This window comes from Talpa occidentalis, unplaced genomic scaffold (assembly GCF_014898055.3).
Source record: "Talpa occidentalis isolate TD23 unplaced genomic scaffold, MPIMG_talOcc4v2.1 talOcc4.7, whole genome shotgun sequence".
Classification (NCBI taxonomy): Eukaryota; Metazoa; Chordata; class Mammalia; order Eulipotyphla; family Talpidae; genus Talpa; species Talpa occidentalis.
In genome coordinates this window covers 85,061,996-85,086,677 of record NW_023605083.1, presented here as the reverse complement: position 1 = coordinate 85,086,677, position 24,682 = coordinate 85,061,996, and the positions used below count along the sequence as shown (strand labels likewise).

Genomic DNA, 24,682 nt, shown 5'->3' with positions numbered 1-24,682 from the left:
GAGACATAGAAGCAGCTTAAACGTCCACTGACAGCCAAATGGGTCAAGAAGATATGGTACATTCACACCATGGAGTATTTTATTAGATAGCTCCAAAAACGATGAAATGCAGCCATTTTCAACAAAATGGAGGAAATTTGAGAGAATTATATGCAGCATAGTAAGTCGGAATGATTAAAACAAACGCTGGACATTTGAAAGTAGACACACAATAAGGTAGACTCTTAAACACATACGGACATCAATAAACATCCTGAGGGCTCTGAGGTTAAGGGGGAGGAGAGAGGGAAAGGACAGGGGACACAAAGGATGGTGGTGGGGGGAATCTCAAAATAACAAAACCAAAGAATTACCTGGCCATTTCCAGAGCACAAACCCTGCTCTAGATGTCCCCCAGAACGAGAAACCAGGCTCTGAGGAAAGAGGATAAAGCACCATTTCTACCTATTTCCCAGCACTCTTCCTCAGGGCATTAACCCTAGTGGTGGGGGTGTCCACCAAGGTGGGCTTAGGGCTTGAAGGGGGCCACTGGGTAGGAGGGTAAGTAATGGCCAAATGGGAAAATGGCCACTAGGCGTTTACAGGTTGTTTATGTCCCTTATAACAGCTCTTCCAGATAGGAGGTGTTTATCCCCATTTACAGTTGAAGGGATGAAACTCTCCAGGCTGCCAGGAAGAGTTAGAACAAGGATGGTAAGGTGTATGGTCTGGAGAGGTAGCGGAGGTGACAGGTTGCCCACCGCTTACCAGCTGTGGGACTTAAGGTGGGTTATAGGACCTCTCTGCACCTTAATTTCCACATCTGTAAAAAGAGGGAAGAAACAGTGCCTATGATGCAAGATTCTGTATGGCGAGGAGGAAAAGAGTTAATATTTACAGATCCTGTAACTGCATCCGGCATTTAGTAAGTGCTGTCGAAGTGTCTGCTTTTTCTGCCATGCCGGCAGGAGGGTGGGGCGGGAGGTCTCTCTGGCCCTCCAGATAAAGTAACCGGTCACAATGCTGGAGGTGGAAGGTCAACAAGAGTACGGTCCGAGTTAAAGAAAGACTTTATGGCCTCGCAGGCACGCAGAACGAGTGGGAGTACTGAGTGACAGCGATGGAAGACAGGCTGCAGGGTGAGAGCCAGTCAGCTGACTGGCCGGACGCCTCTGCCCTCTGGCGGCTGAGCTCTGTATGGCTGCATACGTCACCGCACCATGGACATTCTCAGGGGGCTGTCGCAGTACTTGTTTCTGCAGCAATTTAACCCTGCCGGTGTAATTATGTGGATCAGTCTTCCTTCCTGCCCCACCTGCAAAGGCACTGGGGCCTCAAGGGCAGAGAATGGGCTCACCCTCGTATCCAAAGCACCTGGAACCGGCAGGCAATCAGGAAACCTTCACTGATGAAAGGTAGTTTTGGGAGTATCAGCAGATGTGAAATACATCACTGAACTGTGACCCTAGCACCCTAGCAGGGACAGGGACATCCGATAGGATGTGAGAGCTACGGGGATGCCCGGGTCAGCCAGGTGTGGTTGGGAGGAAAGACAGATCCCAGCCAGGTGGGAGGTGGGGGTGAGGCAGAAGGGACAGAGAGGGCCAGCTCTGGAGGAGGCCACTACCTGCTTCCTACTTACCCCTTCTCAACTAGGACAGGTGAAGGAACCCCTCTCAGTCTTACTTTCTTCATCGATAAAATGGGGGGACTGCCCCACCGGCTGGAAGAATTAGGTGGCAAGGTAGTCTGTGGGCTCCTAGCACTCACCAGGCACTAAGGAGCAGCCTGTTAGTCTTCTCTGAAGGTCCAGACAAGGGGTGGAGCACAGAGCAAGGCTGCTACGATGAGGACTGACAACTTGAGGAGAGTGTATCTTTGATATGAAAGGCAGCTGGAAATGCCTGAGAGGATAGAGACCACTGCTATCGCTAACCCACCCACCCCAGGTCTCCCACACCATCCGAAGGCAGTGGAGTAGGCTTTCTAGCCATCCAGAAACAACCTCCTTGTTTTGCATCCTTAAACCCAAATCCCAAGCCTCCAGAAGGAACCAAGGAGAAGAGAAGCTAGTGATTCATCCCATCTTCATGAGACTGCATTTGGCCTCTCCTCCTCCCCGGCCATCCTAGGGCCACTTGGCTCAGTGCCACAGACACCAGGGGAGCATCCTTAGGTGCTCCAGAACTACTGACAGAGTTCACAGAGATGAGGACTGGGGGTGCTGCTCTCTCGAGGCAGATGTGCTCCATGAGTCACTGTGGACACTTCCCAGACAGCAAAGGGCTCAGCGATGGTCTATAAAAGCTTCAGCAGGGAGGTGATATCCAAGTGGGCCTGGTCAAAGGCACAGCCTCCAATATCAGAAGGACCTGAGTTTAAATAAATCTCTGGCCCCACAAGAGCCCCATTTGCTCTTGAGCAAATGATGTCACCTCTCCGAGGCTCAGTTTCCTCAACTGTAAAATGAAGACAATAACGGTGCCTACCTCACAGTTGCGGCACGTCTTAAGTGAGACAACCTATGTACGACAGTAGGATTAGACATTGAGAAATCCATGCCAACATGCATGCAGTCTTTACAATGGTGTTTGTGTGTGGCGGGGGGTGCAGAGAGAGAGAGAGAGAGAGAAGAGAGAGAGAGAGAGAGAGAGAAAGAGAGAGAGAAGAAATTCTCAGTATTTTTACAGAGCAAACTGGAGTTTAGAGAGGGTAAGTGGCATCCCTCTGGTCACACAGCTAAAAAATTATAGAGCTGAGGGCCTCCCTGGTGGCACAAGGGGTTAAGCACAGCACTATGAAGCAATTCGCAGCCTCTGCAGCACGAGTTCTATCCCTGGCCAGGGAGTTACCCACATGGCACAGCAGACCTCTCCTGACTCGCTCGCTGCTCCCCTCAGCAGTGTATTTCATTCAATCTGCCTGTTCTGTTCCCCACTCTGTCTCTGGTGAATCCTCTCACTCCCCGCACCTCTGGCCTGTACCCCAGCTGAGACAGAACAGATCTTCTCTCTGATTTGTGGGGCCTTTTGACTGTACTTCCTGAGAGGGGAGACAGAGGAGAGTCTGGCTTGTGGAGAGCAGCTTTCCATGGTCTTGGCAGAAGAACCTGTGTCCCCACTTGTCAGCTGAGATGGAGCATCCCCAGCCTTCCTTCCCAAGGTGAATCCAGGTGCTCTCAGTTGAATTGAGCCACCAGTGGTCTATGGCTCTGGCCTTGCTAGGGTGCTCTGCTCTGCTGGTTTGAGGAAAATGATGGGTCTGGGACAAGTATGACCCTTGTCAGGGTGACATTCAGGTGTTATCCTGATACCTTTGTGAGCTGCATAGCTCCAGGGGACATGTTGGGGAGTGAGGAATATGCGTCTTGCCAACATCATAGAGACCTGACTTCGTAAGGGCTATCACATCTGGTAGGAATGATCCCACCACAAAAACCAGGTTGCAAAAGCAGATTCAGTCATTATATAGCAAATATTCATTAGACCAGGTCCTGGCAATGCTTTTGGCTCTCCACTCCACTCAAGACTGATGAGAAAAGTTTTGTGGGTCCTGGTTGCCAAGGACTAAGCATCCACAGCTAGCCAGGCCCAATGCTTCAGACCTCACCTGTGCTATCACATTCTATCCTTTCAATACCCTCTAGGCAGTTCTATTTAGAGATGAGAAAACTGAGGCTCAGAGGGGCTATGACACTCACTCAGCATCTCCCAGCTAAAGTAGGAAATGCCCACCTATCCAAAGTGCATGGTCCTGGGCCTCCCCGGTGACGCAGCAGTTGAGCGCTGGGTTGCGAAGCTGCCCGCAGCCTCTGCAGCGCCGGTTCAATCCCCGGCTGCTCCCCGGCCACCGGAGGAGGGTCCCACATGGCGCACAGACCTCTCCTGCCGCCCGCTGCTCCCCTCAGCAGTGTGCTTCGGTCCTTCTGCCTGCTCTGCTCCCCACTCTGGCTCTGGTGAATTCTCTCACCCTCCCGTGCTTCTGACTGTACCCAGTGCTTGTATAAACAAACAAACAAACAAAATAAATAAATAAATAAAAATAAATCTTAAAAAAAAAATAAAAACAAAGTGCATGGTCCTTCCATTCTCTTAGAAGAGTAAGTGTGAATATTAATTTGTCAACTTGACTGGGTCGCAGTATGCCCAGAAATTTGGTTAAACATTATTCTGAGTGTGCCGGTGAGGACATTTCTGGGTGAGATTATCATGTGAATCAGTGGACTGAGGAAAGCAGACTGCCCTCCCTCACACTTGAAGACACAACTAGCACAGAAAGACTGACTGTTGAGCTAGGGCTTTTTTTCCTTTTTCTTTTCTGGCCTTCAGACTTGGACTGAGACATGGGCTCTTCTTGGGTCTCGAGCCTGCTGGTTTCAGATATCAGTTCTCCAGAGGCCCAGCTTGCTGACTACAGATCCTCTTGGACTCCCCTCCCTCCCCTCTTCTCTCTCTCTCTCTCTCTCTCTCTCTCTCTCTCTCTCTCTCTCACACACACACACACACACACACACACACACGGTTCTGCTCTTCTGGAGAACCTGACTAGTACAAAAAAATCTAGGGATTCCAGGTACAGATTGGCTGCATATTTGGGTGGAGTGTGGAAGGCCCAGCTTTCAGAGGTCAGATATCTGAACATTTAGAATAATTATCTGATTTGGTGCAAGTATCCTCAGTTCCTAATACTCCAACAGGAAGCCTGGCAGCTAGGGGACCTGCTTGATCAAATCATCAGAACCAAGAACCAGAAATCTTGTTTTTTTTCCTTAACTGAAACAGCCAAGTACTCAGGAAGAGGTGTGTCAACACCTTCCACGCACCCCAAAGTAAACAGCAGTACTTGAAGAGTCCACTAGGTGGGGCCAGGGATACAGCAGAAGGGCACAGATGTAATTCAGGAGGGCAGGCAGACGGACTCTCCACTAGAAGACCCTAGTGGAATAGATGTTCCCCATTCCTATTTTGCATGCATTCTAGTCAATAATGTAAAAATCAATCCTGGGGCTCCCAAGGTCTAGATATTATTTTTTTTAAACATTTATTTATTTATGCATATGAGAACTGGGGTACAGGCCAGAGATGTGGGGGGTGAGAGAATTCACCAGAGACAGAGTGGGGAATAGAACAGGCAGACTGACGAAATACACTGCTGAGGAGAGCAGCAGGTGAGACAGGAGAGGTCTGCTATGCCACGTGGGTTGCTCTCTGGCCAGCCGGGGATCGAACTCATGTTGCAGAGGCTGTGGATTGCTTCACAATGCAGTGCTTAACCCCTTGCACCACCAGGGAGGCCCTCAGGTCTTGATTTTAAAGTCCTCAAACTAAGTTATTCCTCTGTGGGCCACCAAGCAAAATGGGCTAAGTCGGAGCACAGGTGGGGGGCAATTCTCCATTATGACTGACCTGTTTCACTGGAGAAAGCACTTGACAATACCTTTCACTAGGGAATCTAAAAAGTGAAGGAGAAGCACCCCAGCAAAGCAGTTGTGAAATCAGGGAAGGAAACAGGGACAGGAAACAAGGAAAAAGGCAAAGGCGCTTCTCTCTTCAGCAAGCTGCATGTTTTGGGGCACATGTCCTCCACTCTCAGCCAGCATTCCCGGCCCCCTGTTGGGTACTACAGCGAGACTTCCTCCATTCACTCACAGCAGGGTAATCACTGAGTCTCCTAAGGGGGTCCCAGAGCCCTAGTTGTGGCAGAAATGGAAAGCAAGAGTTTCTTTTTGCTCCCCACAACTGGGCTCAGTTCAGGTCCCAGAATACCCTCTCCTCTTATCAGTAGCAAGAATCTTAACTCTGCCACCCTTCCATAGATTGACAGGAGGCAGGCTGTGGGGGGTCTGAACATGACCAATACCACTCTTGTTCATGCCTTCCACCCCCCCAGCGGCGCCCCACCATCCCTTCCTAAACTTGCACTGCCTGGCAGCCGCTAAGCTCTGCCTCGGCCTCTGTTGCTATGGCAACAATGTGGCTTTCCCCAAGTGGGAAGCCGGTTGCCAAGGCCCTTGTTGCCAAAGGCTATAACAGCCACTCCGGAGTGTGAAGAGGGGGTGAGAGCTCTATGGAAGGGTGGAGGGTGGCCAAGGAGGCTAGGGAGGGTAGGATACAGGGGTTCTTAAGAGTTAGTAGTATCCAGGCAGCCCCCTGGCTGCTGGAGTGGGGGGTGCTGAGCCCTGGAGGAGGGAAACAGGCATTTCACAGCATCCCAGTGGCTGCTTCTCCATGGGTATTAGAAAGAAGAAAGGGGACCCCACAGAACACAGTTGGACAAGCCCTCTACCAAGCAAAACCAGGTCCCCCAAGCCCCCAAAACAGGAATGGCTTTGATTCTCCCGAACTGCAGAGATCAGCCCTAGGAATCTTTCTGTCTCGCCTGCTCATGTGTTCCAGCACGCGCACAAGCTGGGTCCAGACAGAGCCGTCCCTGTGGCCAGGAACCGCATTAATTACAAAGATTGCAAACCGCCACACATTTCTACCTCCCTGGCCTGTCTCAGAGCACATATTTAATATTCCTTGTAAAATGCTTCCTTTTGCAGCAGAGATCCTGTGTGTCGATAAGAGAAGAGATGGATACTATCGGGGCTCACTCTCTTATGGACTCAACAGAGGACTAGATGGGGCCATGGCCCTCAGGGAATGCCACACAAGCAGCTCACTCCACCCCACCACGAGCACCAGGTCAGTCAGCCTTGGCTTTGCTGCACCTGCACCTGGACAGTCCATAGGTCACATGCACCACTGTCCAGCCTGGACCTAAAGAGAACAGCCTGTTCCCTCCCCGAGCCCTATTCTGCTGGAGAGGGGCTGAAATGGAAAGCTGAATGAGGAGGTGAGGGTGTCCAGGAGGCAGGGGAAGCAGATGGCTGGTAAGGGAGGCAGAGAGAGCAGCAGGTGGGGGGAGAGGGAGCCTAGTCTGAGAGGAGCCCAGGCCGGGAATGAGATGATGAGCAGCCGGGTCCCAATCTCCCCATCCTGAGTAGCCTCTTAGGCACAGCCGACCCATGGCAGCCATGCCTCCCTACAGACCCCACCATCTCCAACAAAGCCCCCTCTCCCAAACCCAGGAGGGAAAAGCAGGTGTACCTACCCCAGGTGCCAGCCCCTCCTGTGGGGTGGGAGAGATGCTGTCCCCACCGCCCTGGCTCCGGGCACTGAGCTGAGGTGACATGGTAGGCGACTCATCGATGTATGGCATGGTCTCTGAGCCCTCTGGGGGCCCCTTCTGCTCCTCATTCCCCTCTCCGTCGTAGTCGTCTGCCCCGTAGCTGAAGTCTGAGACAAGGAACAAGAAAGGCCACTGAGAGTCTTCCACGAGGGCTGCCAGGGACTGGTAGCGCAGCGGGCGCCGGCGGCGGCCCCCAGCTGCCATGACCCCGGCCACAGCATCCACGGCCACCCGGGCCAGGGGGGGCTGTGGGGGGGCCCGGGCCCCGTGAGTGGCTGGGAAGTGCCAGCAGGCACTGGGCGCTGCAGTTCACAGGCTGCTGGGAGTCAGGGAGGAGAGGCTCTGCTGCTGCCACCCGCTTAATAGCATGTCAGTCGCGTCTTTCGAGCTGCTGCTTCCTTTGCCTCTTGCCCAATTCCAAGTCTAAAAATTAACAGTGGGAGCAGGAGGCAGGACGCTTCCAACTCTCCTCTCTGAGTCACCATTTTGCTTTTTATAGGGAATAGGGAGGTGGGGGCGGGCCAAACGATGTCACTTCCTGAGCCCCTCCTCCTTGGGTACCATTTGTACACAGAGCCAGATCTCTCCAAGGGAACCAGAGCAGGTTTCGGAGTGGGGGGTTGAGGAACTGCATCCAAGGAAGCCCTCACCCCTCAGTACAAGGCTCCACACAGATCAAAGCCTGAGGCTGGCAGAACGTGGGCGAGAGGCGGCCCCGAGGCCTGGCAGGGACACAGTTGAACAGCAGACTCCTCAAAAGCAGGCCCTTATTTCTATAATTTCAATGCAGGCTTCCTTCAGAGACATAGGAAAGAAAAGGCCACAGGAAGTCGAAGTTAACCCCGTTGGTGCTGCCAGCACCACCCGGGTGGTTTCCAGAGCCCACGCATGGACACCAGTTCTGGGGACAGTAGGCTGGGCCCATGGGTGTGCAGGGCAGCACTTCAGAAAGATGCCGGGTCAAACCCCACCAGCAGGAGTCTCCTCCTCTGTAGCAGGAGGAAACTCCCACTACCCTGCCCCCCTCCCTACACTAGGCCTGTCTTATTTCTGCTCAGATATCACTTCCTCAGGGTTGGTCTCCTTGGTGTCCCAGTTCAGAACTTCTACAGCATATGGCCTTCCAGTGCCCCTACCAATCCTCCCATTGGTCCCTGAGTTCCTGAGGCAGGAACTGGGTGTCTCAGTCCTGCACCCGTGGACTGACATGCAGCAGGCTTCAGGAAATGAGTGTGGAGAGAGTGAATGAGCAGAGGAATGCTCTGTCCCACTCAGGTCTGAGGCTTGAGCCAAGTTCTCTGCAGGGGGCCCTGGCTCCTCCTCTGTCACAATACACCAGCCCCATGGCAGCTGGCAGCCTGAGAATGGTGTCAACGGGTCACCAGGGTGCAGGCCATGGCCATGCTCGGTTCAATCTGGCCCTTTGGCAGCCGAGAGCTTCCCCGGGCCTTGTTACACCTGCTCCTACTGCCTTCTTCTCCATTAAGCTGTCAGAGAACATGGACTGTTTCTTTTTCCCCACGGCCGACATACACATGAAGAACCACCTGTGCCACTGAGCGCGTGTTTGTCATGCACCCGGGAAATAGGACCAAATGCTCTGGAGGCACAGGACCTAATTCTGAGGTTGGCAGAGGGAGAGCCAACTCCCAGAGGAGCAGAAGCCTCTAATTTGCCCGAGTCTGGCACTGAAAGTGGACTTGGGTGTTTGGGGAGACCTACTTTGAAGAAGCACAAGGAGAGAACATGGTATCATCTAACACCTGCCATCTCTCCCCTAGGCTGTCCTATTAGTGCCCTGGGTCAAGGCTGGGGAACTCAGAAGGATGGAAATCTGCCAAATACAGGCCTCCATTTATGAAAGGACACAGAGAGGAAAAGTGAGTGGACCATGGTTGACTATCAGGTCTCAAAAGAAAGAAGGCAGAGGAAGCCATTGACAGTCAATATTCATTTTCTACCAACAGAAACTTCATTCTATTGGGAGCTGCAGTGTGCCCAGCAGCTAGCTTAAAAGACTATTTTAACTAGTGGGATGGTCCATGTGATTAAGTTAATGAGATTTAGTTAAATGGAGATGTGTGGAACTTTTAAGGAAGGCTGTTAAAAGATAGTTTTAACTGGAAGATACACTTTTGTGGGTGGGAAGGTTTCTCCATTCTTCCTTCATCTGTTGTCACTTGCAAAAGCAGATAGGAAGGCTGGCGCTCCAGCAGCTATATTGAACCATTAGCCACAAAAAATAACCTTGTGGCTAAAAGCCTATATTGAAAATGGCTGAGCAGAAGCTAGAAGCCTGGGTCAGTAAAGGTACAATAAGCTACCATACCATCTCCAGGACTAGCTACCTCAGGACTTCTTTTACATGAGATTAACAAAAAAGTCTATGTTATTTAAATAACTGTCTTAGTTTTTGTTATATGCAGTCAAACCTAAAGGCAGTTGACCTGCTTTTCCTTGACATTCTGGTTGGGTGCATTTCCTATTGCCTTCACTGTTTCTTGTAAATCTCTTTGGTGCAATCCTTTGTCTCTGCACCTCCCCCCTCCCCAATTAAAAATGGGTATTCCTTTTACATCCTTACAACAGAATACTGTTGTACAATAAAGAAGGGACAAAATGCTGACACCACAGAAACAACAAAAAAGGTTCTGATAGGGGCCTTCCTGGTGGCGCAAGGGGTTAAGACATAAACTATGAAGCTATCTGCAGCCACTGCAGCAAGAGTTCCATGCCCGGCCAGGGAGCTACCCACATGGCGCAGCAGACCTCTCCTGGCTCACCCACTGCTCCCCTCAGCAGTGTATTTCAGTCAATCTGCCTGTTCTGCTCCCCACTCTGTCTCTGGTGAATCCTCTCACCCCCCACATCTCTGGCCTGTACCCCAGTTCTTGTATGCATAAATAAATATTTTTTTTAAAAAAGGTTCTGACAGACATTACACTAAGTAAAAGAAGACACAAAAAAAGCCAGGCACAAAATAGCACATCTTGAGTGTCTCCACTTATATGAATTTCTAGAACAGACAAAACTTTCCTGCGGTTAGAAAAAAACACAACAAAACATAATGGCTGCTTCTGGGGGTGGGGACAGGAGTAAGGGGCACAGGGAACTTTCTGGGGAAATAGAAATATTCCGCTTTTTGCCACAACACAAGTGTCTGTGTTCATCAAAAGTCATCAAAAGGGGCTTCCCCCGGTGGCACAGTGGTTGAGCGCTGGGTTTCTAAGCTGCGCACAGCCTCTGCAGCGCCGGTTCGATCCCTGGCTGCTCCCTGGCCATTGGAGGAGGGTCCCACATGGCACGCAGACCTCTCCTGCCGCCCGCTGCTCCCCTCAGCAGTGTACTTTGGTCCTTCTGCCTGCTCTGCTCCCCGCTCTGGCTCTGGTGAATTCTCTCACCCTCCCACGCTTCTGACTGCACCCAGTGCTTGTATAAATAAATAAATAAATATTAAAAAAAAAGTTTAAAAAAAAAAGTCATCAAAAGGATACATTTAAGATTTGTGTATCTCACTAAATATTGATCTCCAGTTAATGATATGCATGCTGAAGTGCTGAAGAGAAGTATACTGTTGTCTACAATTAACTCTAAAACAAGAAATAAGATGGAAGAGAGATGAATAGGTGTGACACAAAACAAGTGTAGGCAATGATAGGGGCTCGATGTGAATATATGGGTGTTCACTCTACACTTGGATCTATTTTGAACTTTTTCATAATAACATTATGGGAAAAACTGGTAGACCCCAGACTTCTGTCACCCCTACTCTGCTCCTGCTCCCAAATTCTATTTATACCCCAGGAAGATGTCTCAGCTGCAGATGCATATGTTTCCTCGACATCTCCACTCTCAGAAACCTGAAATCCAACCTTCTCCTGATGTTAATACACCAGATTCCTTCCTCTTCCTGCTTCTCACCTCCTACACCCTTAAATGTCCCCACTCCTCCTACTTCCCATCTTCACCAATACTCTATTTCCATAGCAGACAAACAGCAAATTTGATCATGTTCCTGCCCTGTTCAAAACCCAGCAATCCCCCACTCACTTGAAGTGTACAGCCCAAACTCCTCTTCTTGAGCCCTTCGTGGTCAAAACCCTACTCCGGCTCTACAGGGTCATATTCTGCTGTCTTATATAACATGCTGTTCCTCTACCTGGGATATCCTCCTAACCTGTAGCCCACCTGGTGAAATCTTATTAAACCTTCAAATACAACTCAGATTCACCCTTTCCTATGGACCTCCTGTCCCCTGAATATATAAAGCACTTTTGCAAACTAATGAGAAAAACATATATAACTCAACTTTCTGAGCACGAGAAATGAACAGGAAATTTAAATGAGAACTATAAATGCCTAATGTACATATATTTTTAAAAATATTAACCTCATCTGTAATCAAAGAAAACATAAACTTTTATTTTTTGCAATTTTCCTATCAAATCAGCAAGGATTAAGAAAATGTCCAGGGCCTCCCTGGTGGCGCAGGCAGTTGGGCGCAGCGCTGTGAAGCTGTCCGGGGCCTCTGCAGCGCCGGTTCAATCCCTGCCGGCCTTGGAGCAACCCACATGGCGAGAAGACCTCTCCTGTCTCGCCTGCTGCTCCCCTCAGCAGTGTGTTTCATCAGTCTGCCTGTTCTGTTCCCCGCTCTGTCTCTGGTGAGTCCTTTCACCCTCCCATGCATCAGGCCTGTACCCCGGTTCTTGTATAAATAAATAAATCTTAAAAAAAAAAAAGCAAACAAAGTTTTAGGGAAAAAAAAAAAGAAAATGTCCAAAGTTGTCGGAGAAAAACCACTTTCAGAAACTCTTGGAGGGCTTACTTATACAAATGGCACAACTTTTCAATTTGGTAACTGATATAAAAAAGCTTTAATAGTTGGCATAGCTTTTAACCTAAGAATGGGTTCTAAGAAATTTATCATAAATGTAAATAAAGTTACAAAGTTATTAATCCCAGGGATTTTTATGATTGTGAAATATTAAAAACAACTTGTATGATTAATTATAGGGACTGTTTGAATAAATTACAGTATTTCTCCAAGATGGACTATTATGTACCCATAAACATCATATGGATGATGTACATCATCTTATTAAGTGAAAAAGGTAACTAATAATAGTATGGACAGTATGATATTATGAAGAAAATTGGAATGTCTGTATTTGCATCGAGTAAGCCTGCAAGGCAATAAAAACACAGGACAATTATAGAACATCCAGAATGTAGGAATTTGTGAGAAATTAATACATGGTCTCTGTTCTCTAGGACACTAGCAGATACTGCTGGTCTCCTACCTAATGTTCATCTTCCCTTCTTCCCTGATTACCTTACCCTGGTTTTATATGAGGGACAATGTATCCAGTCCTAAGCAAGATACCCACTTTCTCTGCCTTTCTGCCTCTTTGCAAATGGGATTGACCATTTGACGTTATTCTAGCCAATGAGACTCAGGAGATATAATGCTGGGGCTGATGGCACAGCATTTACTTTGATAATCAAAAAGAAATGTCTCAACTTGAACTCAGATGTGATGACCGGAGCTACAGTAGTTACATTGTTGCCATGAGGAAATGATCAAGAAAGACCAGTGATATTTCCCTGCTGCTGATGTTGAGCTACTGAGCCACACTAGAAACAGTCTACTTCATTTCTTGCTAAGTAGAAAATGCCCCTATATGTTGGATTTTCTGGCACATTCCTAAGTGAGGAAGGCAGCCTAACAGCTCAGTAGAGGAAGGCAGTCCAATAAGGGAAAAAAAAAAAAAATCCTAAATGTTATCAAGAAGTACCTTACAGGCACAGAGAGGCAGAGAAGAGCAAGTGGGAAACAGCTGGAAGGGGTTGGGTAATACTGGGAGGGAGGTGGCTTATCACTGTGGTTAACAGCAAGGACCCTGGGGTCACTAGTTTAGGTTCCATTTAGTTCTGTCACTTCCTAATCTCTCTGCTCAGAAGAGAGCCTGGCACAAGGCAGTCACTTATAAATGGGTATTGGTTCCAATCCAGGCTCTATCACTTCCTAACCTCCCTGTTGAGAAGAGAGCCTGGCACAAGGCAGTCACTTATAAATGAGTATTGGTCAAATGAATGAATGTGCAAGAGGATGACGAGGGGAGCTAGTGCACAAGATTGCTGCAAGGATTAAACTGAATAATGCGCACACAACACTTAGCACATAGTAAGCACCCAATAAATCTTAGCTGCTGTTATTAATAATATTAATTGACTCTTGAAAGATATGTGGGTGCCTGCCAGGCAGATGGGGAACGGGAGCAGAGTTCTAGGCAACGAGAAGAGGCTTGGCAAAGGCACAAAGAGTGAAACAGCAGGGTCCCTTAAGGGGACTATAAATAGCCTGACTTGGTTAGAACACTGAGTGAGCAGGAGGGTGTGAGGGGGCAGACAGTGCTGGAGAAGTGGGCACAGACCAGCACACAGAGGGCCTTGTGAACATAGTTAAGAGTCAGGAAGATTCAGCAGGACTGTTTATCTGGACTTTCACCTACTGTGGGGGCTTGCCAGGCACATCACTAGGGAGCATCAATAACTTTAGATTATTCCTCCCAATGCCTATGTTCCTCTGTTGAGTTACAATACAGGCAGAGTCCTGCGACATCCAGAGGACCCAGGAGTCACCCTGGTGGGACCACATGTGGACAAGTCTGACATGGTGACCATGCCAGATAACGGGGTAAGAGCCAACCAGTGACAGACTGTGGAGCTCTCAGATATGCTCTCTTGGGAAAGAAGAAGGTTGGCTTATGTTCAAACTCAAAAAACCAGCCTTCATTTTACTATTTTAAGCTCTGTTAGGTGCAAGGGGGAGGCAGGAGCCCAAATGGCGGGAGGCATACAGGTGTTAAGCTTTTTACAAACTTCCCCCGAGGCCATCTGGCACCAATGACCTATAGACACAGCCAAGATTATGTTCTGGTATCCCCCAAAACCCAAACAGATGCTGAGGACAGTGGGGGGAAGGTTTCTAATCTCCAATCTCTTTTTGGACACTTTAAGAACGTATGGATACAAGATAAAATTAGGTTCCAGGTGTGGAATGGTCCTGCCCTCCAAGCAGGGGTGGTGCAAAGCTGATATTAGGAGATAAACTTATGTTCTTCCATAGAATTTATGATGGGATGGGAGTGCTTTGGGAAACAGCAGGAAGGCCAAGCCTGACCATCATTCCCACCGAAGCAGTGTCAAGAGTCCCTGGGGAGCCACAGCTCTTTTGCATGGTGTTGGGACAGAGGCGTGTAGACCCCACTCCAGAATTTCTCCAGGATCTCCTGGCATGGCCCATGCATGCTCACTGTTGTTTGTAACTGTGCTGGGCACTGCACTGTCCACTACTTCATTTTACCCTCAGAGCAACCCTGTGAGGAATCTTAGGATCATTATGTTCAACAAGCCCAGGAAATTATTACTGCTTTATATAATCAATGTTTAGATTTATCCACGTATTTATCATGTATCAATAGAGTACACCCTGTCACATTGCAGGATTCTATTATATGAAGCTCAGGAACAGGTGGAATGGATGGAAGGTGATAGAAGTTCACAGTAGAAGTTAGCTGGGGGGAGGCAGTGGGCGTGACTGGGAAGAGACATGAGAAACTGTCTAGGGTGCTAGAATGTTCTATATCTTGATCTGGATGGTGGTTAAGGTACACTTTAAAAGTCTTAAGAAATTAACAAGTGGGCCTCCCTGGTGGCACAGGGGGTTAAGTCTCGGCACTATGAAGCTATCAGCAGCCATTGCAGAGCAAGTTTGATCCCCAGCCAGGGAGCTGACCCACATGGCGCAGCAGACCTCCCCTGTCTCACCCGCTGCTCCCCTCAGCAGTGTATTTCAGTAGATCTGCCTGTCCTGCTCCCCACTGTCTCTGGCGAATCCCCTCACCGCACCCCCCCACCCCAGCTCGTGTGCATAAATAAATAAAATAAATCTTAAAAAAAATTAACAAGCAAGGAAGTAGTACTGTTATGATTCTCGTTTACAATTGAGGAAATGAAGGCACAGGGGGCTGAGTCACTTGCCCAAGGTTTAGCTTGCTAAGTAGAAAACCAAATCAGGCAAGAAGCCAGGAGAGCAGGGAGTTGGACTCCAGGATGTGGGACCGGCACAAATAGAACCAACCACACTGGCCTGCTGGTCTCAGGGCCCACAAGCAGAGGAAACAACCTGTGTCAAAGTCTGGACACATGTTTTGTACGGCTGAGAACCTCCAGTTCAAGACAAGGACCCTGAGGTCAGGGCTCTTAAAAAATCAGAAACTACTCCCTGAAACAGCCCAGGAAGGCATCAGTCATTCAGTATGAGAAGATAGAAGTGCAGGAGAAGTTGCCTGTAAGAGGCAGGGTTTGGATTAAGTCTTGTAGGACTAGGAAGTTTGCCTGGGGAGAGGCAGAGGAGGTGGACAGAAAGGGCTTTAATCTGACTGTAAACTGGGCACAGGCAGGGAGGGCCCTGTCTCCATTCACAGGGCCCTCAGCCTTGGGCTGCCAGCAGCCACTTGGCCCACAGGAGGCCTTCAGGTAGGTCTGGAGCAAGGGCAATAACCCAGAAAAGGGGCAAGTGGAAAGAGGGTAGACAGAGGTGACTGGGCAGCTCCTTCCTAGAGATGAGGCCTCATGGCCGGGCTCTGGGTTCTGGCTCCACCCCCAGTGCTGGGAACAGACTCCAGGCCCCCAACAGGGTGCAACTTGGCCTCTCCAGTTGCCATGGAGACAGGATTTGATCCTCCACCTCCAGGCTCCCTGGGGAAGGGAGGCAGAGACTGTGGCGGCCTGGAGAAGCAGAGGGCTTCAAAGCCCCAGACAAAGGAACCTTAGTTTTTTGCTTTTTTTTTTAAGATTTTATTTATTTATGCATACAAGAACCGGAGTACAGGCCAGAGGTGTGGGGGTGAGAGGATTCACCAGACAGAGTGGGGAACAGAATAGGTAGATTGACTGAAATACACTGCTGAGGGGAGCAGCAGGTGAGACAGGAGAGGTCTGCTGCACCATGTGGGTTGCTCCCTGGCTGGGGATTAACCTCATGCTGCAGAGACAAGGGTGCGGACAGCATCATAGGTTGTGTCTTAACCCCTTGCACCACGAGGGAGGCCCCAGGAACCCTAGGTTTTGGGACAGAAGTAGCAGGCAAGGGGCTGGGCCTGCCAATCAGCCCTGGGCAGAGAATGGACAGAGGTCTCACCAGTGTCCAGGTCCTGGGAGGTACAGGAGAAACACTGATGATTATCTGTGCTGTTTCACAGTGCACACAGCAAGCCCAGGGCAGGGATCTCATTTTATCCTCATAACCTAGGGAGGTTGTTAGTGTAAATATTACTCCCCCATTTTACACAGGGGAAAACTGAGGCTTAGAGAGGTTCTCACCCATGGCCAGTTGGCTAAACCACATAAACAACTAAACCACAACTTAAAGCCAGTGCTCTTTGGACCAAGTTCATTGCTTGTTGTACTATACTTCAACATAATTCCCCCTCTGGCAGAGAAACCTAAAATTCCTAATAACTTATAGGAAAGGCAGTTACATGCCCACTTAACATATAGGAATAACAGTGCAGAAAGCCAGATGACCTTGCTCTAATGTAAGAAAGCTTATTTCATGAGTGATAATCATTTAACAAACATGTAATTTATTATAAGATATAGTCATGGAACTGACCCCAAGTGGAACTTAGCACTTTCAGTTCTACTACCAGTTGTAGCCCATCAGCCAGTTAGTGGGATACAATGAGTGGAGCCCTGGCTCAGGAGTCAAACAGATCTGGGTGTGGTCCCAAATCTATACACCTTCTGGCAAGTTGCTCAGTCTCTGGGACCCTCCACTTCCTCATCTGTAAAATGGGGTGATATAGCGGCCCTGCCCATTCCATAAGGCTGCTTGAAAGAGCAAAGAGACATAACAAACAAGAAGGGTATTTCACAAACAGTAAAATATTCAATCAATCAAACCAAAAAAAAAAAAAAAAAGAAAGAAAAAAAAAAAAGAAGGAAAGAAGAAAAATCCTCTACGAAGAAAGGGAAGTTGGAATTCATTTGGCCTTTGGTATATTCTGGTTTCCCCCACTAGGTGGCAGGAGTCTGGAGAGTGAGGCCGGCCCTCTTCTATTTACTTGATATTATTCCTGGCACTCAGGACAGTGTTCACACATAGCAGGTGCTGGAGAACTGCTGACTGGCTGATACAATCCCCCCAAACTCTTCCTCATTTCTTTACCTATCAAGCAAATCAATTACTTAGGTATAGGGCCAGGAAGTCACCTTATCCCGCAGGAGTTCTAACCCTTGTGAGAATTAACAGCTTTAACTTGCTTCCTACTTTCCCAATGAAACTATCAAGAAATGTAACAAGTCTTGATTCTGGACTGATTTGATTTAAGGCTCTGTTCTCCCTCCCCCTCCCTGCCTGCTGGTGAGAAATGCTGCTCACCCCAGAGCAGAAGAAGGGAGAATCAAAGGACGATTATGATGGTGACCTTCGAATCCAACTTCACTTACCACTTGCCTGAGATGGCCTCCTCAGAGTCCCTCTCCCATATACAGTTTCATGAGTCCTTAGGGTATTTATGAAAAATTAAATGACTCTCAATCTAGTGCTGGAAAGTAGGAAGGGCCAGCTCAGAGAACAGATAAGCACTAAAAGGTCCAGAGAGGCCAGTAAGCCTCTCAATGTGGCCTTGCATGTTGGTGGCCAGGAGAGAAGGGCAACCTCTGCTTCCCATGCTGAGGCCTCTCTTAAGGCCAGAGCCAAGCTCCAGGCCCCCACGCCTCTTACAGAAGTCAGACAAGACAATCCCAGCTTGCACACTTGCACACCCTCACACATACACCCATGGAACACCCTCACTTCTTCCCATGCTGCCAGGAGGCCAGACTCACTGGCATTCAACTCGAGCTGCTCAGTCTCCACCCAGTGCCTCCCTGGACATTAGAAATAATTCTACTACTGAAGGGTTCATAAGAGGGTGCCTTGAAATTCTTCTTCTTCTCCCCTCCCTCAGCTCCAGAGTGCCAGCAGTTTTGCCTGTTCCAGCTGCCTTTGTCACCACTGAGAGGAGATGAGGGTCAATAGTCTTTTCCTGAAACATCAACATCACCTTTCCTCAGGGGTAGTGCAAAGCAGGTGAGGGCTGAACTAGGCAAAGGAATGTGGCTTGCCCAGCCAGCTCATTTCTGCTCTTTGCCCACATGCACATGCATGTGCATATACACACAGGTGCACATACATGCATACACACACAGAGGCAGATGCATACCCATCTCCTAAGAACCTGCCACCTCTAACTCCCGTTGCTCTAGGCAGCCAATATGCCTGTCCATGGCATAGGTACCTACACCTGCCAGCAAGCACAGCCCATCACTTAGAGGTATGTGGCCCTGGACAAGTGTGTGGCCCTGGGCTTTGGCTTTCTCAGATATGACATGGGAATGATAGCATCATTGTGAGGATGACATGAGACAACACTGGTAAATAATTCAGCCCAGTGCCTCACACATGCAGTAAAATGATGATTCTGCTACTAGTCCTAGAAGTCAGTGACACACAAATCCCTTCAGTGACCCCAGAAGGCACCACCACGCACCTGTCCCCATGTCACCGCCCTAGAGCAGACTCCTCAAAGCACCTCCTTCCTTCACATCAATCAGTGCCCATGTGAGGTCCACATTACCTGAGGTCAACAATATCCTGTTCTCCTCTCCTTCTAAGCACCTGGAGGACTACACTTTCCAGTTCTTTTGCAGTTGGGCAGGGTCTTGTGAGCAGTTCTGGCCACAAAATGTAAGTGGATGTGATGTGTGTCATTTTCTGACTGAGACAGTGAAAACTCATGTACAATTCTCCATTCTCCCTCCCCACCTGCTGCAGTGACCTTGGAGATGACATGGGTTCCAGATGGTGCAGCCTTCATCAGGGTGGGTCCCTGAGTGGCCATGTGGAGCAGAAGCCACAGCCTACATACAATGGATCAGCATGAGTAAGCAGCAGGCCTTGCTGTGTTAAGTCAAGGGGATTTCAGAACAAAATTGGTTTCACAGAATAACTAGGCAACATGGATACACTCCCAGGTCCTCCATGTAAAGTCAGCCAGCAAGCCCCAGTCTCAAAGAAGCTTCACATGCACTTTCCAATGCCTGATACACCCTTTCTCTGCCCCCATGCCATCCTCATAGTGAACTGAAACGATCCTCCTCCAATTCAGGAGAGAGCCAGGAACCCAGTACCCTCTTCTGGGGGCCTAAGGGAAGAAAATCTGGAAATTCCTCAGGCAAGTAGGCTGGTTCCAGGAGCACCAATAGTTTGGTCTTTGGTAGAAGCTGGCACCAGAGGGCAAGCCCTTCCCCACGAATTTGGGGCACACCCACTCTCCCCAGATTGAGTCAGTGGGACCATCCCTAAGCAAGCTGTGAGGATGGCCTATTGCTGATGTGTGAAGTAAGCCCATAAGCAGACAGGGAGACACCCATATTCGTTGCAACATTATTCACAACAGCAAAAGCTGGAAGTAACCTAAGTCCCTTTTGTGGTCTAACATATAATAGAATATTAGTCCCCTTAAAAAGGATACTACATCATGTACCAATGACCTTGAGGTCATTATGCTAAGTGAAATAAGCCAGTCCCCAAAAGAAAAATAGGGCTTGAATCTATTTATATTAAGTATTTCAAGCAGTCAAGTTCAAAGAGACAGGAAGTAGATGATGGCTAGGGCTGGGGGAGGAGAGAAGGGGGTAACTGTTTAATATAGAGTTTCAGTTTTGCAAGGCGAAAATTGTTTTTGCCCATGAGAGTTGCACAACAGTGTGCATGTCCTTAATGTCAACTGCATACTTAAAATGATTACGATGGTAACTTTTATATGTTTTGCCACAATTTTAAAAATAAAATAAAAAGTAACCTAAAAAAAAAAAAAGCAGACAGGAGAGGAAAAATACCACGGACAGAAACTCTTTCATGGGGATTAATGGGACAAAGAGACTAAACCAGTCCTGGAGCCCACTCATCTTCCACAGAGGGCTTTGTAGTTCTGCCTTATGAGTTACAAAGGCAGATTCCACCTATACAGCTCATTTCTATTTTGCTGCCAACATTCTGGCACAAGACAAGCCTGGCTCTGTCCTAGATAGGGGCTGCCAAGCTTTAGGCTCCAGGTCCAATACTGCCTCCCCACTAGGCAGCACTGGGGCACCCACCCCCAAATTCAATCTGCTCTACACCCAATAGCAATGTCTTGGGGAGTATGTAGAACTACCCCGGGGTCATGGATAGAAATGAAACTTCCCCCCAGGTTACTGTTTTCCCTGGCTCTGCCTCCACCCTCTGCCATGACCCAGGTCCTTCACTCAGATCCAGACAGCTCCATCCTCCCACCTGGCAGAAAGAGATGCCAGCTGTACCTCCCAAAGGAAGGCAGCCTTCTCCAAGAATCAAGCTCAGTATCAGACATGTCAAGAGGCTGAGAGGGGTGGGGATGGAAAGGGAAGGTATATTTCAACTTGGCCCTCACAACAAGAGCGGCAGTAGACCACAGGACAGAGAGGACAGGCAGAGACAAGAATCAGGGCCCTCAAAGCCCTGCCCCAGGTGTTTATACTGGGACCTCTGGGGCAGGCCCTTGGCAGGATGAGGCTGGAGCATCAATGGCCAAAGTCAATTACCTCTTCTCCCAGGAGAGCTCCTGGAAATGTCCCTTCCATGCCTGGGCATGAGTATGAGAGGAGAGAAGGGGTACAATTTCCACAAAAACCAGGGAATGGCTGACATCAGAGGCTACATCTCATGCACAGGACCCCTGAGCAAGTCAGTGGGCATATCCCAGTCACCCAGGATAAAGAAACCAAGATTTTAAATTCAGGGCAAGAGAAGGGTTACAGGGCCTGGAGGTTCTTCTAGGAGCCATGAAAGAACATTGTAGTGCATAGTGCTTTGATAGCACTCACTCTAGAGTCAGGCTACCTGAATTGAAATCCCAGTTTTAGCTGTGTGACCTTTTTTTTTTTAAGATTTATTTATTTATACACGCACTGGGGTAGAGGCCAGAGGCAGGAGAATCCACCAGAGACAGAGCAGGGAGCAGAGCAGACAAAAGGACCGAAATACACTGCTGAGGGGAGCAACAGGCGAGACAGGGAAGGTCTGCTGCACCATACAGGAATCTCCCCAGCTGGGCAGGAATTGAACCAGCACTGCAGAGGCTGCGGACAGCTTCACAGCGCTGTGCTCAAGCTGCTCTGCCACTGGGGAGGCCCTGTGTGACCTTTTAAGACTTACTTACCCTCTCTGTGCCTCATTTACAAAATGAATATAATAACAATAATTACAATCACATAGAGCTTTTGTGACAGTTAAGTAAGTTAGCTCAGGCAAAGACACTAAGACCACTGCCTAGATGTCATGAGTAATGTTAGTGGTTTTTACTTTTGATATTATTATTATTATTATTATTATTATTCCCCCAGAAAAGGCACCATAAGAAGCTGAGTTTGGTGTCTTCTCAGAGGCTAAAAGCAGTTGCATATTGTGTGGGCCACGGAAGGTCACCCAAACATCAACAGAGGCACAAGAGAATGGCCCACACACGTGGCACTGTTCTCCCACTTTCGCCGCCTGCTCTTCCTGGGGTCACTGTCCATGCTAAGTCCTAGATCTGAGCGTCTTCTTAAGAGACCAGGACCCTTTAACATGGTTGGAGAGGCAATCCAGGCACACAGTTGACAGCAGAATCCTTCACATCTCCACAGCAGAGGCGGGAGGGCACCCAGCCTCCTGGGACCCAGACAGAAAGTGGGGTAAGAAAGGAGGGGCACTCACACACTGGGCTCCCTGGGCGCCTCAAATGCACAGGGTACTGCCATCAACACATAGAAGCTCACAATGCAGTCCTGAGCGCTCCCTCCCATTGTCAGTATATTGGCCTACCTCAGGGTGGCCACACAAGCTAACTCACTATCATCCTTTCAGAGGTAAGAGCAGAGACAGTAGAACATTTGGTTGAGTTCTTGACTCTGGAGTCAGTCTGCCTGGGGTTGAATTCCAGCTCTACCTTTTACCAGCTGTGTGACCTTGAGCAAGTCACTTAACCCGTGCTTCTGTTTCATCTTCAAAGTGGAGTAATAGCAGCCAAACTCCTAGGATATCTACGAGGATGAGATAAGGAAATACAACTAAAGTGCACTTAGAAGTGTTAGCAGCACCTAAACATTAGCCAATGTGACCAATGACCATGCCTCCTAAGCTCAGTCAGTGAGATCTTACAACTTACTGCCAGTTCCTAGTTCTCTGGTTCTACATCTCACACTGCATCAAGCCACCAAATCCCACCCTTCTGGAAACTCATCTGACAATTAGTCCTAATCCCTAGAGGGCCCAGACAGCAATCCCAATTTCAGTCTAGGAACCAAGTCTGGACTTTGTCAATATTCAGTCCGTCTTCACCAATTACTGCCTGTGTTTCACTCTGTCCACAGGCTATACCATCAAAGTCCTGCATGTCTCAGGGCGTTCTTCCAAGAAATCAGACATCACTCCAGTCAACTATTACCACGTAGAAGCTGTGTTTTCTCTGGGGAGAGCCTGCTATGCTCAGTGAGAAGAAGCACAGTGGTACTCTTTACTGGACAGCCCACAATTTCCTGCTTCTAGGGGCATCTGGAAGCCAAAAGACAAGTGGACATGAAGCCTACAGATTGAGGTTTAACTCTGTGGGCAAGTCGTTTAATTCTCTGGATCCCCAAGCTTGCCCTTTCCCAAATAGGGCCTGCACCACCTACTCCCTAGGGTAGAGGTAAGGAGACAATAAAATGATGAGGCAGTGTGTAGCACAATGCCTGGCACACAACAGGTGCTGGATGCACCTGGTACACAGACTTTTTGCCTCCTATCCCCCTGCACACAAACTGGGAGGGAAGAGCTGAACCACAGAACTGTGCTGGTTTGGCTAAGCAATCTGTTATCTTTAGCAAGATGAAGAGCTCTGTCAGGTGGTTTAGAAAAAAATACAGCACTCAGTATTGGCAGGTTTCATCAGTTGGGATTCAGAGCAGCCCTCTGTTGTGGGTGACAGGTTGTATTCTGAACCCCCGGCTTCCCTCAGAATCTTTCTCACTTGGTCAAACCATCCCCTGGCCCCAGAACTAGGCAGAAGGACCAAGGGAGTCACTTACAGTCTCACACACCCAACCTGGCCGATGCCCACACAGCTTTTGAAACAGTTACCCCATCACATTCACCTAAGCAGATGGCATAGCTCCCCATGGAAGGGCTGGGAATATAGGCCCAAGGCCCGTATGCCTATCATATGACAGCACCGCAAGGCGAGAAAACCACACCCTGCGACTAACTCATCCTTCTCACTGATTTGAAGCCCGGTGGTCACCATAGCAACAGGCTCCTGCTCCAGCCTGCCAGGCAGGGCTGATGCAATTCTCAGGCAGTGAGCAACTCCAACTCAGCAATGTTCCTGCTCGGAGGCGGTGAGTGGGGGGAACACATGAAGAGGGAGGAGATGGGCACACACCCTCTGCTCCCCCCAGTTTGTCTCTGAAAGAGTAGGGATGAGGGCCTGAGGCATGCAGTGGATTCCCCTCCCATGTCCCTAATAAACACGGCATTGCTGCAGTGGCTGCCACTTCTGGAAGATTCATCTCCAGGGCCTCAGGAGATCTGGAGGAGGGGGAGGGGGTTGTATCATGGGCCTCTCCCTGCCTTCTGAGCCAGTACCCCACCAGCTGAGCATGCCGCCTCCTTCAGCCCACAGAGCGCCCAGCTCTTCAGAATTCAACAGGTGCTGTTTTACAATTCTCCACTCAATCGTGTTCTCTGCCTTAGTTGCATTAAAACTCCCATTAGTCCTGGAACGCCTGTGCAAGATAAAATGTCCCCAGGAGGGCCTCCCCAGTGGCGCAGCGGTTGAGCGCTGGGTTGCGAAGCTGCCCGTAGCCTCTGCAATGCCAGTTCGATCCCCGGTTGCTCCCCGGCCACCAGAGGAGGGTCCCACATGGCGCGCAGACCTCTCCTGCCGCCCGCTGCTCCCCTCAGTGTACTTTGGTCCTTCTGCCTGCTCTGCTCCCTGCTCTGGCTCTGGTGAATTCTCTCACCCTCCTGCGCTTCTGACTGTACCCAGTGCATGTATAAACAAAACAAACAAACAAATAAATAAATAAATAAATAAATAAAAACATGCCTCTATAAAAAAAAAAAAATGTCCCCATGACACCTCCCAGTCCCATTCTCCCAGCTCTCCCACTGGGAGTCTTATTCACCTGTGGGAATCAATGTGATAATAGTTCTATACCGAGGGCATTGTACTCAAGAGCCACCTGACCCCTGAAAGCCTCCGTGACTCCCTTCTTCTTTGAAGAAGAACTCAAAAAGGAAGGGGGTCCAGGTCTCCCTGGTGGCGCAAGGGGTTAAGACGCAACCTATGAAGCTGTCTGCAGCCACTGCAGCACAAGTTCAATCCCCGGCCGGCCAGGGAGCTACCCACATGGCGCAGCAGACCTCTCCCGACTCGCC

At 49.1% G+C, this 24,682-nt stretch overlaps 1 protein-coding gene across 2 annotated transcripts in view; it reads right to left on the bottom strand.

The window, feature by feature from the left end:
- Positions 1–24,682, bottom strand: part of ABR (ABR activator of RhoGEF and GTPase) — a 178,499-nt gene that overhangs the window by 91,389 nt on the left and 62,428 nt on the right. For both annotated transcript variants that reach the window (XM_054689027.1, XM_037492050.2), the window contains exon 2: positions 7,075–7,259. In XM_054689027.1, coding sequence (XP_054545002.1) covers positions 7,075–7,259 — 185 coding nt within the window. The remainder of the gene's footprint in view (positions 1–7,074; positions 7,260–24,682) is intronic.